Source organism: Vipera berus (assembly GCF_964194415.1).
Source record: "Vipera berus genome assembly, chromosome: 3".
NCBI lineage: Eukaryota > Metazoa > Chordata > Lepidosauria > Squamata > Viperidae > Vipera > Vipera berus.
The window spans coordinates 69004498-69019846 of NC_138204.1; the positions used below are offsets into that span (position 1 = coordinate 69004498).

The following is a 15349-nucleotide window of genomic DNA, read 5'->3' on the forward strand; positions in this document are numbered from 1 at the left end:
CAAGAAATGTTGACAGAACTAAGGACAGACAAGATGAAAAACGTCAGGTATAAAATCAGTTTTGTGCTGATTTTCTCAAAGGGAATAGCAGTAAAATTTTACCTCCTGTTATTAGAGAAGAGTTATAGGCAATGAACCAACTACAGGTAACCCTCTATTCTGGAGCTCCACTTCATTAAACTTGTTTAACAAGTTTCCTGCCTCCCTGGTGAATGCTTTGCTGGCTGCCTCAAGGCTCAAGGTTTAAAGAGAGTTTGGAGTTCTGAGCCTTCAGTTTGCCTTAAAAGTGGTGCCTTTTAGAAGCAATGGATTGAAACTTCCAGAGTTCCCAGCCATCATGGGAATTAGCCTTGCTGCATGAGTATCAGGGTGGCTCATGTTTAACCCGTCTGATGACTATCATGTTGGAGAAAGTGATCTATCCCAACCAGCAAATTCTATGTATTAGTTACACATTCTAGGCTTCTATTCACCATTCCCGATCTCTTTCTCTGGTTTTTTTCCCCTTTTATTTAATTTGTATCCTGCCTTTATTATTTTTACAAATAATAAGTCAAGGTGGTGAATATACACAACATACCTTCCTCCTATTTTCTCACAAGCACCACCCTGGGAAGTGGCCCAAAGTCACCCAGCTGGCTTTCCTAGCTAAGATGGGACTTAAACTCATGGCCTTCAGCTTTCTAACCACTAGACAAAAAAAAACCAAGTCTTTATTGCACAGTTTGAGTTTTATGTTATGGGAAAGTAAGAGGTTCTCTTTTTCTATTTTTCCACACATGCCGTTATAAATCTCCACCTTGTATTCTTACTTTCCACCAAAGTAAAAAAAAACTTTCATATTTCAGTTTATATTTTCTTCAGAAGAAATATACCTCAGCTATTCTTTTTGGGGAAGAGGAGGGAAGAGATAGAAGCAATTGCAACTGAGGCACATATTATTTATAGTTGTGCTAGTTGTGAATAGAAAACATTCAGGCACTTCATTCGCCTCAGCCGCACTCAGCTGCTATTTAATTGCTTCCCACTATTTGAAGGCTATTTGGAGAATGTGTAAATCATACATTTGTGTCAAGCCATAGTTACAGTTTCACAAGTGTCTGTGCGGAACACATGCAAGTCTTTTAAAAATTCATTTAAAAATCTAAAGAACTCAGTGTGTCTGGTTATCCAACACAGCAGATGGACAAATTCTATCAATTAACCTGGGTCATTAGCTGAGCAGAATCAAAAACCAAAATGAAAGCAAATAGATCGAAGGTGCAAATGACTACAAGACTGTGATTGAAAGACATGGATGCCTTTGAAGATTATTCATTGTTTGGATGTGTTACCTAGTTAATTTTAAACCTTATTTTATCTCTAAGTGGGATTTTTTTTAACTCTTCTGTTCCACTTCACTAATGCCCCCAATCCCGTTTTGCTACCCGCTGCTCCTCCTTTTCTTTCCTACACGGTGCAGCTACACCTGATTCCTTTTCTTTCTTTTTTGCTCCTTTTGGAAAAAGGAGGAAACACATTTGTGCCTCTGCATGTCTAAATTCTACATTATTGTGTACAAGAATAGTCTTTGTGTACGGGACAGAATGGTTCAGATACGCAGGGAGAACCAATTAAGTTCGCACCGCACTCGTGTCAGAAGCACCATTGTCTGGGGGACGCCCAGTTGGGGGCTCCTTTTATGTGCCCAGCAGGGGCTGGAGTGAAGGGCCAGAGCTCACCCGGCCCCATGACAACTTACAATGGGTATTCATTTTAATCGACTGTGATTCATTTAATTTGTATCTATTAATCTGTTTTGGAACTGGGCCAGCCTCTCTGGGGAGCAGTGTGCATTCCAGCACATATATACACTCACTATGCATTATACAAATGCACCACATGAATGCACACAACATCCATCCCATTGCAATTCTGTGTTATGGTAATTTTATTATGGTTTTATCTTAATTTAGCAATAGCAATAGCACTTTGGCTTATATACCACTTTATAGAGCTTTACAGCCCTCTCTAAGTGGTTTAGAGTCAGCATATTGTCCCCAACAATCTGGGTCCTCATTTTACCGACCTCGGAAGGATGGAAGGCTGAGTCAACCTTGAGCCGGTCAGGACTGAACTCCTGGCAGTCAGCAATGAGTTAGCCTGCAATACTGCATTCTAACCACTGCGCCACCATGGCTCTTTTCAATATATTAATATATTAAAATTTTCACATATTATGTCCTATATTGTATTGTTCACATATCTTAAGGTAAAGGTAAAGGTTCCCCCGCACATGCGTGCTAGTCGTTTCCGACTCTAGGGGCCGGTGCTCATCTCCGTTTCAAAGCCGAAGAGCCAGCGCTTGTCCGAGGACGTCTCCGTGGTCATGTGGCCGGCATGACTAGACACCAAAGGCGCACGGAACGCTGTTACCTTCCCACCGTGGTGGTCCCTATTTTTCTACTTGCATTTTTACGTGCTTTCGAACTGCTAGGTTGGCAGAAGCTGGGACGAGTAACAGGCGCTCACTCTGTTACGCGGCACTCGGGATTCGACCCGCCAAACTGCCGACCATCTGATCGACAAGCTCAGCGTCCTAACCCACTGAGCCACTGCGTCACATATCTTACATGCATACATATGCACAGAACACACACATTTGATGACACTTTAAACTAAATTTGTATATCAGTGATTGCATTATCAGTGAACCTCTATAAATGCCATATGCTAAATAAATAAATAATAAATTTCAGGGAAAACATCTGGAGCTGGCACCTTAGTTTGATAAGTATTATGTACATAACTGTATGTATATTTTATTTATTTATTTTATTAAACTTATATACCGCCCTTCTCCCGTAGGACTCAGGGCGGTTCACAAGGTTTTTTAAAAACAATACAGCAAATTACAAAAATTAAAAACAATTAAAATGATTACATTAACCTTGAAATAAAAACCCCAATTAAAATACAACTAAAACCCCAGTTAATACTCTCAGTCCTGGCCAGAAAGCTCAAAGAGCCAGGTCTTCAGGTCCCGGCGGGGAAGACACCCTCACTCAAAGAGGCAGATATCACTGCCTGGAACCAGCTTTGTGTCTCCTCCCGAGCCACATAAATCAGCCAAGAGGGGCACGGGTCCAATAAACAGGTGGTGGAACTCAGCCTCCCCATAATCCTGTCCACATCATCAGGGGAAACAGGATCGAACTCAGTCCAGATAACATGCTCAAGACCGTCCGATTCCTCCACATCACACTCTGCCCAGTTAGAGTCCAAACCGGCCCGGATCTGAGCGATTTTGTCCGTCAGATGATGACTAAACTCCTCAGCCCGCCCCTGCAAGGGCTCCTCTCTCACCTCCTGATTAAGGAGGGAGCGAGTCACCCTAAACAATATTGTATTGTTCACATATCTTACACGCATACACATACACACACATATTTGATAACGCTTTAAACTAAATTTGTATATCAATGATTGTATATCAGTGAACCTCTATAAATGCCATACGCTAAATAAATAAATAAAAACATTTCTTTCAGGGAAAACACTTCACCTGGAGCTGGCAACTCTTAAGTTTGACAAGATAAGTATTATGTACATGTGTGTCTGTGTCGCTTCTGATAAAGGAGAAAATACAACAGCATTTCAAAAAAAATTAAAACTGGCTGAGTTAATACTTACTTTAGAGACAAACACTTGACAAGAAGCCTTTGACCAAAGTGCTCTTTGGGGATTTCTGGAATGCCAAGCCTTTCTATGGGTTCCTCCTAGAATTGGGCACAAACCTAGTAAGCAATGCATGCACCACTCCCATAACCAAAGCATAGCATCAAGTGACTAAAAAAGTGCAAGACAGATCCCCATCCACCCCTTCCTAAAGCACAAATATAATTTAATTTCAAAACTGATCAGCTGGGCAGCAACTATAAACAATAGTACATAGAGGGGCTTAGGATAGAAACTTCCCAACAGATCGGAGGACTGTAAATGTAGATCTGCCTGTCTACGGAGAGTCTCAGTCATTCAGGTCATGGTTGTCCCCAAAGTGCTTTTTCAAAAGGCAACTGGGCTTTGTTTTTCCTTGAAGACATTTCGCTTCTCATCCAAGAAGCTTCTTCAGTTCTCTGTAGATCTGCCTGTGCAAGGCAATCTGGATTAATCTGGATGAAAACCTACAAGCTGAGAAAATACCGCCATTTGCCACCTTAAGCCAAACAGGAATGCCATTTTTTTTCCAAAGAGGAGTTTTGGATCTCTTTGCATCCAGTTCTGATGCACACAGAAGGTGACAGAGAATTTGGCATGAGTGGAGCACCACTAGAAAATCCTGCTCTGGGTACCTTTCATGCCAGATGAAATTGCAGAGGAGGAAAGCAAACCAGTAAGATCAAAGCAACATGGCTGCTTCACTTCTCTCTGCCAAACAAAAGGGTTGCTTTGCTTTGCTTTAATAGGAACATGGTCAACCTAAACACCTTTTTTTAAAAAAAAAACCGTGGGAAGCAGTATCTAAAGGATTATATTTTCGTTCCTGTGTCTTCAAGCAAAGTTTGTAATAATCCCAGAAAACAAACCAAGGTAGCACATGGCTAAATAGTTGTTCTTTTATACTTGGCAAAGCTTGCTGGTTATTAGCCAAGAATTACCACACCAAAACTTGCATTGTGATGGAATGTGGTGGAACAAGCAAACATTAGCATTTGTTTTAGACATGTCAGAGCTTCAAGGCTATGGAAGAGAGGAAAGGTACATGAGGGCAATTCACACTTATAGGACGATGTGTGTCAACTCAGAAATAACTCCTGCTGACTTATTTATAAAGAATTTATTCTCACACGGGAAAGGTCAGATAAATGTCCTTATCTGAGATATTTCCGTTGTCTGGATTTTTAATATTTTTTTAAAATTTTGCTTATTTATGAAATTCACAGCCGTGCCTATACCTAGTAAAAAGCACAAGCTTACTATCTTTCTATAAAAATGCCGAACGTATAAACAAGAATTCTGTCTATGTGTCCATAGCATGAACTGGTATGAATTAACTCGATTTATTTGTTCTTTGTTCATTAAATTTATTGGCTGTCCGTCTTACCATAGGGTAACTCTGGGCGGCTTACAATCATAAAAATAGGTCTATACGCATAGAATTAAAACATAAATAAATTAAAACCAAACATCAAGTATCCCAAAAGTACCTCATCAGGTGCTGGGTGCAAGGCAAAAAGCTCCTTGTGTCTGTTGGATTTTCTTTGCTCATCATTTTGGTGATCGATTTCTTCATTCGGCGTCCGATCCAGAAGATTAGGGAGCAAAGCATCGGGAAGGGAATTTTTCAAGTCAAAAATACTGCAGGCCCAACTACCTCGTGGTGTATCATCTATTGACATGGACCGTCTTTTCAGATCATCCTAATGACAAATCAAATAGAAGAGTTTATATATAGCTCAGGAGCGAATTCTTGGGTTCCTGGTGCTCTCTGTGTTTGGTTGTCATTTACAAGAAAACAGCCAAATTCAGAGAGTACCAAGAACCCAATAAATCATATGCAGTTTGCAAAAGGAATCGCAACAATAAAAAAAACCCCTAGCATATAATTTTAATGAAGTAAACTGAGCGATATTACTTGTTCATCTTGGTAACTGTTTCCATCTGAAGCTTCATCAGACTCAAAGATCTGTTTGGGCAAGCCCTTTTGCCTCTCTTTTTGCTTGTCCAACGTGTTGGGATTGAATCCTGTACCCAGTTTGTGATACCTATTCAAAATCAAAGAAAAGCAAATTAAACTATAGCCCTGCCTTGCCTCAAAAAAGCCCAAGTTATTGACTTCTGAAAGCTTAATCCCATCATTAGAAATAATTTTCAATAATCAAAATAATATTCATGGTAGGATATCCTAGAAGCTGCTACTTTGGATCTAAGAAAGTTCAACTCTTTTCACTAAAGTACATTTAGGTTTGTAATCCTCAATTTGTATAGTTTCTTTGTTCCAATAAAAAGTATAATCACATTTGGAACATCTATATTACATAATAAATATAAATGCTCAACAATTAATTCCAAAAGATTGAGATGAAAACCAGCTGAGAGGAGGGAACAAATAATTTATTGCAGCTGTTTGGCTGCTACAGCAATTTCATATTCTGAATTGTTTTACATTAAATATTCTGATTTTAATAGAGATAGCATTTCACATTCTCTTCTACAAGCAGATGATACTTTCATAATTATTCATAATCTAGTTAAATACAAGTTAATATCTCCCTTGAAATAATGGAAATATGTCCTTAAGAGTCATATCTAGTATATTCAACTAGAGTGCAATTATCATAGAAATACAAATTTCTTCAGCACAATTCAGCTGAAAAAATAATATTTGCTCATAAGAAATTCCATTTTGCTGTTTCGGTTCCAAACATAAGTTTTACTGTTTCTGTGGGTTCTAGTTGTCCTCCTCCACCAGTCTTTGCATTTCAATGTGCATAATTCCATTTTTTTTTTAAAGAAAAAAATTATCCCTCACATCTCCGTTCTAAATGCAGATGCATAAAGTACACAAAATATCTTGCAGGTGAAATCAGATACAACACCCTTAACAAGGAGAACTGTCAAATGGAATAGATAAGTTGAAAATGCCAATATATCAGCATGATTAAGATTGTATTTGATCATTTCAGTTTTAAATTTTAAGCTCTTAGGATTTAATTCTGGGCACTCTCTCCGGAGAACCTTGAAGGTATACAATAAAAAGAATTCGTATTCTATATATGGGAGAAACAGAACTGCAGCCAAAAGAACTCAGGACTCTTCACTGGCTATAAGGTTTTCTTACGAAACATGTAACATAGCAACTTGATCCTGTCTATTTCTTTCTATTCTATCATAAGCCTTCATGACTACTGATCAGTAGAAATAATCTGATGATACCATACAATGTAGTTCTGTTACTGTAGGGCGGGGTGGGCACCCCGAAGTTCTCCTACAGTTCTGAATTTCTGTTCCACTGAGTATGGTTAAGTATGGCCAACAGGCAAGGCTTATTATTGGCAAGTTCAAAAAAATCTGAAATGCCCAGCTTAACTGCTTCAGGGTGAAGGAATTCAGCTTAGAATTGTTTTGTTTCTTTTTGAAAGAAATACCACTGTTCATATCTAATTCCACCCAAAAGTATGTCTCTATGGAACAGTGTTACCAACAAATCCCCCCCCCAAAAAAAGACTAAATTTGCTATTTAGAAGTGGAATCGTTTCATGTAATTTTAAGTATTAGTGACCATACTTCAAAAGAGGCAATCTTTGCAAACTTCAGACAGACTGCCATTGAGCATAACCTAAAAAGGGGACACACACACACACACACACACACACACACACACACACAGACAAATACATCCAAATATTTTTTCCCCACTTCTCTCTCTGGGTCGTCTTTACCCTTCCTTACTTCTTTTTATCCCCTCTTTCTTTCAATTTCTTCTTTTAAACATTCCTAAACCAAAGAAGGAAAGACATGAAAAACGGGAACAATGCTACTGATAATAGATGTTTTAGACTCAGGCATAAATGGCATCTGAACAGACCTGCTAGCAGCAAGTCATTTACATTGCGCTATTTACCTAATCCCAAATGAGCAACCAGAATAGCGTGAATCTTGTGCCAATGTTAAGTTTTTATGAGATCTCTCTACAGCACACAGAGGTGTGTAGTATATTTCATGCAAGTTAAAACTCACACCAAATCCAGCCTTGTCTTTCTAGTCCCACATCAAGACTTGAACAAAGGTTCCCCTGAGGCCAATGGCCTGTTCTTCCTACAAAGCCAAATTGCTGCCTAGGAGCAAACCAATACTTACAAAAAGTTCATTTTTATTAGTGAAAATGATAATTTGTGATGGCTGCTTGACAGTGTTCTGAAAGCCCCACTCCATTTTTATAGATAATGGGAACTGTTTATATCCCCTTGCACAACTGTGTATATTTAAATATAAATACTTACTTTCTATTCACAACAGCCCAGTCTTCTGTATAACTTCTTACGCAGTCTCTCACATGGGGGTCCATTTCACTGCAAATGAAAGAGATGAAACCAGGAGGAGGTATGACCACAAAGATTCCAAAAATCGTATTTCTAGTTGGTTAACAAATCCAAGTAGACTCCACCATACAAATATTTATCTTTTCTTTTCAATTCATGTCCCCCTTCCAAATATATTGAGTGTTCAGGGTACTTAGCAAAAAGGAATTTAAACGAACAAAATATTACTAATGATTAGTTCAAAGCCTCCCTTTCCTTAATTTGAAATTTACCAAAGTTTAACAACAGAGAAAAAGTTGTGAATGGTTGCCAAGAAAACTGACATGGACATGTCAGTGAATTCTCCAAGAACTGAATTTGACCTTGAAAGAACTTTTTTTAAAAATAAAAATCCAATGAGGAAGAAAGAAGCAGGAAAGTACATAATACAGTGGTACTTCAGTACTCATAGTTAATTGGTTCTGGGAGGTATAATGAGTACCAAAAACACAGAGTACTAAACAAATAACGTAATGAGTCACAGAGCAGCCGACACTAATAAGTTCTAGCTTGTGTGTTGAGTACCAAAAAATGATGAGTACCGGGACAAAATTCAATGAGTTTCAAAGCAGCAGAGTACCAAGGTACCATTGCATACATAAATCTCAAACGTACATATATGTGGGATCTGTGTGTGATCTAAGTACATTTTTCCCTCTGTTCCTTACCTTTCCTCTGGTACAGCTGATACCAATGTTCTGCATTCTCGAAGGTTGTAGATAACTTCAGTATCATCGGAAGGAAATTCAAACAAGTCTCTCATAGGGCCAGAATCCACTGCAAGTGGATGCGTAAGAAGGTAATCTTCCAAATCCACTGGATCCACAGGCTCAGTAAGAGGCACCTATTAAAAACAAGAGAGAAGGAGACAAAGAAAATGACCAGGTTTTAAATACCTAGTATATAAGAAAGATACACATTTTCCCCCCACTGCTTATTGAGTCTTTTCTGGCATCTAAGCAGAGCGGCCATTAAATTCCAATATTTTTATACCATATTTGAACATGCTTCCAGGCAACTGCTAGATCAGGCATCAAACCCGATCGCATCAAGGGCCGTATCGTGATGCAGGGCCGGTTTGGCTGTGGCCTGCATGGGCTGCATCCAGCCCATGGGCCGCGTGTTTAACATGCCTGTGCTAGATAACTGGGAGGGAAAAAATCCAAATTTGTAATATAGTACATTTAACACCCCACCCTGCCAGCCTGATGGAAAGCTCACTCCTTGCAAACTTCAGTCATTGTCTCCCAGATATTGCGTCGGAGTGTTCTTTAAGTACGGGTAATCCTTGACTTACAACAACTAACTCAGTGACCGTTCAAAGTTACAACAGCACTGAAAAAAAATTGATTTACAGCCATTTTTCACAGTTATGACCTTTGTAGCATCTCCATGACCACATGGTCAAAATTCAGCTGTTTGGCAACTGGTTTTTACTTGTGACCATTGTTGTCTCCCAAGGTCATGTAATCACGTTTTGCTTACCTTTTGATAAGCAAAGTCAATGGGGAAGCCAGATTCACTTAACAACCAGATTACTAACTTATCAACCGCAGTGATTCATTTAGCAACTGTGGCAAGAAAGGTCATAAAGTGGAGCAAAACTCACTTAACAAATGTTTCAAAATAACAGAAATTTTAGGCTCAATTGTGGTCCTAAGTCGAAGACTGCCTGTAGGAAGAGGAATAAAATTAAATGTGATATTAAAGGCATGATCAATAGATCAAATCAAATTCTTACAACCGGTTCCAAAAAGACATACTGTAATGCAGAAACCTTGCTGAAATTGTCTCAATGGATGGAAAGTCACTTAACAATTCCATGTCGACCATATGAAGTTTAATGCCAGAGTGTCAACATAATGCTAGTTCAGGTTTCCCAACCTGATGCCCGTCCAATGCATCAAGCATCCCTAAATTGCTAAGCACATTGATTTGTGCTTTAAAATTGTAAGCCGCCCTGAGTCTTCGGAGAAGGGCGGGATATAAATGGGATTAAAATAAAATAATAATAATAATAATAAAATAAATCACCACATAATTTAGTTGAAGATTTTTAAGATGCAGAAGTCCAATCATCTGGAAGATAGCAGAGTGGTATAGGTTGATTTATATGGATGCTCTTATTTCTGAGCCATATCTCTATTATGCTACAAGTTTAGGTATCAAAGTGACTCTGAAGACAGATGTTTCCACCCTGAAGCAACCCAAGTCATGAAACCTGAGAAGTGCTTAGCTGCAATGTCAGGTTAAAGTCACGCCTCTGAGGCTGCCTCTCTGCTATTTAAAACTAATTACAGATGCAAAACAAAGCCTCTGATCTGACTTTTCTTCTGTTGTGGGGGGGAGATGTTTTACAACCTTCGTGCAAGTTTTTTCAGATCAGCAAGGGAAATATGAACAGATACTGCAAAGCTCCAAAAAGGCCTGTTGTATTTCAGATTCACACACACACCTGCCTTTATGCAAATTTGCAGTTGTGTTAATATTTTCATTCCAGAAATTTTGCTTTAAGTGAAAAAAAACCTACTATTATACAATTTATATCAGCAGTTTGCACCAGTGATCTAAAAACTTTTCCATCAAAATCGCCTGAACATTTTTCCTCCCAAATCCCTTTTTTGCCTTCATTCATGCATTTATCATCCAGTTGCACAATTGTTGTATTTGTATGTTCACTCTCTCTCTCTCTTTCCCTTTCCTACCCTTATTGTTGCTGCAAAACACCCATCAACTTCTTGCCCAACCCCTTTACCCAAAAGAAAAAGGACTGTTTAATCGAGAAATAAAGTTGGACATACTAAGAGCCCTGATGGTACAATGGTTAAAGTGCAGTATAGCAGGCAAACTCTACCCACAGCCTGGAGTTCGATCCTGATGGGGCTCAAGATTGACTTAGCCTTCCATCCTTCCGAGGTCAGTAAAATGAGGACCCAGATTGTTGGGGGCAATATTCTAATAATGCTTAGATTATTAACCACTCAGAAAGTGGTGTAAAGCACAATGGGGTAGTATTTAAGTCTAAATGCAATTGCTATATCATGCCACAGCTATTAAAATTCATAGTGCCATGATGCATATTCCTCTTTGTCTGTCTCGATAACCATGTGTGGTAGAAATTTTTGTTGTTGTTAGCTGCAAAGGCATGTCCAACCCATCGTGACCCTATGGACAACGTTCCTCCAGGCCTTCCTGTCCTCTACCATCTTCTGGAGTCCATTTAAGCTCACGCCTACTGCTTCAGTGACTCCATCCAGCCACCTCATTCTCTGTCGTCCCCTTCTTCTATTGCCCTCAATCTTTCCCAGCATTAGGCTCTTCTCCAGTGAGTCCTTCCTTCTCATTAAGTGGCCAAAGTATTTGAGTTTCAACTTCAGGATCTGGCCTTCTAAAGAGCAGTCAGGGTTGATCTCCTCTAGGACTGACTGGTTTGATCGCCTTGCAGTCCAAGGGACTTGCAGAAGTCTTCTCCAGCACCATAGTTCAAAGGCCTCAATTCTTTGGCGCTCAGCCTTTTTTATGGTCCAGCTTTCACTGCCATACATTGCAATCACTGCCATACATTGCAAGTGGTAGAAATGCTACTGAAGAAAACTTGGAGAAAATTCTTTTAATTTTACCCAAAGTATGAGACAAGAACACCTGTTTGAGTAGCTGTGCTTAAGAAGAGAAAATATGAGTATATTCTTCAGTTCAATTGGCACCATATCTCTTTTTCCCCTTATGGGTCTATGTCTTACTATGTGCAAATTTGCTTTATACAAGATTTGGGAAAACATAAACCTGGCATAAAGCAAGGGAGGACTTTTGTATGACGAATACAGACCACTTAGTTCCAGAAAAACTGCGAGGTGGTAGATGAAAATCCTTAAGCTGAGACTGCTAAAGAGAATCAAAAATAAGAAAGGGAACAATATATAAAGCTTGCTCTACTCAACAGGGCTTGAACCGAAGCTCAAATGGAATGATTATCCCAATCTGTAGCTCTATTTTATTTATGTGAACGTGAGCTAATGTGAAAAATGCTGAAAAAGATAAATTATTGGCCTTTATATAAGTCAGTATCTTATTCATTAATACAACTGTGCAATGAAAGAACGATTTATCCCAAGATATATTGTGCATATATACTTATCTGTGGGTTATTAGGCTGATCAGGGAAATTATCCAAAGGCAGCACTGCACACATTCTATTTACACATTTATAAAAATAGCTGATGGTTAAGCACGCAGTTTTTTTTAAACAGAGGACTATATGAATCAGCTATGCATGCTAATATTGTATTCAACGAATTCCACAGCCTTTGAATTCCTTTTAGATTTGTGTGCACATTCAGAGGAAGGATGAATGAATCACAGACTAGGGTAACAGGCTGCAAAGAGAGTAATATGAGCAAAACCTTTTCCATCAGGGAAGTATGAAATGTACACGGAACAATAAGACTTCTATTTTAGATACAGACAATGTGCCAATATTTCTCTTCCAAGGACTGTACATCCTTTACTGATTAGAAAGCAGAGCGCCAGTCACAGAATCGCCAGATTGTAGAGTTGCAAGAGGGGTACAAGCTCATCTAGTTCAACCCTCTGCCAGAAACACTTTTTACCAGAAAGCAAAAACTCCATTCTGAAGGCAGTAATGCTAAGAATTTTGTAAAATGTGTCATATTTGCTCTTGTGTTTTTGTCCAAGTGACAATCATATCATGAAGATATAAAGCAGCATAAATATCAAACTAAGAAACCAGTATTAATCTCACCAACCTAGTAAGAGTAAGAAATGCTGCTTATCAGATGAATAAACAGGAAAAAGAGGAATTAATTTCTATTAGATTATTAGAAGAGATTTGGAAGTAACCTATCTCATTTTTGGCTGAAACCAACAGTAAAAGAAGGTGGTTTTAAAACTGTTTTTAACCAATTACCCCTTTTCCAGGTCTTGAATAATGAATGTACAATAATTACACCACCATCACCCAGAGTCTGTTGTATACAAACACCTTTGCAGTGACAGTCCCAAACTGGATCTTCTACTTACAAAACGAATACAAATTGCTTCATGATCCCCAGTATATGCTTAAATATGCTCCCTGGGAATAATTAACACACACACACACACACACACACCCGTTTAAGAACTACTGCTATAAGAGATTTGTTGATATCAGCCTTCTAATAAAGAGATAGCCAGATCCTATTATTCTCTGTTTAATAGAATACCACATAAAAGGTAGTTTCTTTTGTTTTAAAGATAAGTAGTTCACGTAATCTAGAACATTGCCGGCCCATGGGCCAGTTGCATCATACAGAGGCGGCGCCCATCCCAGCTCTGGCAATGCAAAAAAAGTTACGATACATCACGACACGTCACGTGACATGGCAAGTTTGACACCCGTGATCTAGAAAATGAGAACTAATTTACAACTGGCAAGGATAGTCCAAGTTAATTTTCTTTTACTACTGTGTTTTTTTTAAATGCAGAAACTCAAATTAATTCAATGTGTTATATTTTCTGGTGTCAAGTGCTATCCATTGCCATGTTTTATGTGCTACATTATGTGTAGTAGAATCTGGCATATAAAGAATATTGTGTTCTTAGTATGCACTACAACTATTCCTTCCCATTACAGGCCTGCAAAGACTTGATTTCATATGTAAATGTATCCATGAAAAACTCCCAATACTGCATTGAAAGTCATTTTAAAGTGATCTTAAATCAGCATAAATGTGCAAATGGCCTTTCACAAAAAGTGAGATGCAAGTTTATTACATAAGGTTTGTATACACTATCATCTTTCAAGCCTTTTCCGAATGCACAGGGAGAGTTACCGCCGCCACCAATGCTTACATTATAAAATCTTGTCTCAAATGTTTATTACTGGACGATTACAAGGACGTTGAAGCATTTTGCCTTTAAGGCTCTGTTAGTCTTCACTGCTATAGTACCTTGCAAGATTGAAAATAAAACTCTGCTTGTCAACTTTGTCCTTCCCTGGATGTCAAACACAGTATTTTGATGTATTTTAATGCTTTTCCCAATCAGCCAGTACTTGTTTCTGTTTGGTCTCTTACCTGCCTGCCTATAATACCACATGAGGAATGTGTTAGCTAAGCGTACCTATCCATTATTCCGTCCATACAACACTGTTGTATTTCCTACAGCTGTTTTCATTTGTAAAACTGTCAAGGAATTTTGATACATAAGCTGTTTTATCAAAACAGGCTCACAGTGTTGCAGATTGATCAACATAGCTAGCATAATCTATATAGTTTGTATGCTAGTAGAATCTCAGTTGCCCTTGTCTAAGTATGATGTAAATGTTCTTCTCTTCTTTTAATATAATTTTATATAATTGTTAAGATTAAGGAATACTTGTGTAATGGTTATTAATTTGTAAGAATGAAACCAAGAGTAAGTCCAACAAAATACAATTTTATGACATGAGGCAATCACAATAAATCACATAGCAATAGCACTTAGATTTATATACCACTCCATACTACTTTACAGCACTCTTGGAGTAGTTTACAAATGTCGGCATATTACCCCCAACAGTCTGGGTCCTCATTTTACTGACCTCGGAAGGATGGAAGGCTGACTCAATCTCAAGCCCCATCAGGATCGAACTCCAGACTATGGGCAGAGTTAGCTTGCAATATTGCATTCTAATCACTGCGCTACCAGGGCTCCCTAGGTTGAATGGGACTTCCACCCCATATAACAAAAATCAACAATATTAACAAAAATGATCAGGGGATTGGAAGCTAAAACACATAAAGAACGGTTGCTGGAATTGGATATGTCTAGTTTAATGAAGAGAAGGACGACAGGGGACATGATAGCAGTGTTACAATATCTAAGGGGTTACCACAAAGAAGCGGGGTTAACCTATTCTCCAAAGCACCTGAGGGCAGGACAAGAAGCAATGAATGGAAACTAATCAAGGAGAGGAGAACCTAGAACTAAGAAGACATTTCCTGACAGTTAGAACAATTAATCAGAGGAACAACTTGCCTCCAGAAGTTGTGAATGCTCCAACACTGGAAATTTTTAAGAAGAGATTGGATAACCGTTAGGCAGGGTTTCCTGCATAAGCAGGGGTTGGCCTAGAAGACCTCCAAGGTCTCTTCCAACTCTGTTATTCTAGTCTATAAAACTAAATGGATATTTTTAATTGTATGATTAAATTATGTAATTAAAGCTCCGTAACCAAAAGTGACATTGTTGAAATAATGGAATCCTAGCCTCCATCCTCCAGATAATACAATTCACTTTAAATTATTCCCCTA

The 15349-nt window shown here is 38.5% G+C and overlaps 1 protein-coding gene across 8 annotated transcripts in view; it reads right to left on the reverse strand.

Moving 5' to 3' along the window:
• DOCK7 (dedicator of cytokinesis 7) overlaps positions 1-15349 on the reverse strand; it is a 146761-nt gene that overhangs the window by 111325 nt on the left and 20087 nt on the right. For all 8 annotated transcript variants that reach the window (XM_081325225.1, XM_081325224.1, XM_081325223.1 and 5 more), the window contains exons 3-7: positions 8729-8904; positions 7983-8051; positions 5615-5744; positions 5187-5399; positions 3673-3758 (exon numbers count right to left, since the gene is read on the reverse strand). In XM_081325225.1, the coding sequence (XP_081181351.1) occupies positions 3673-3758; positions 5187-5399; positions 5615-5744; positions 7983-8051; positions 8729-8904 (674 nt within the window). The remainder of the gene's footprint in view (positions 1-3672; positions 3759-5186; positions 5400-5614; positions 5745-7982; positions 8052-8728; positions 8905-15349) is intronic.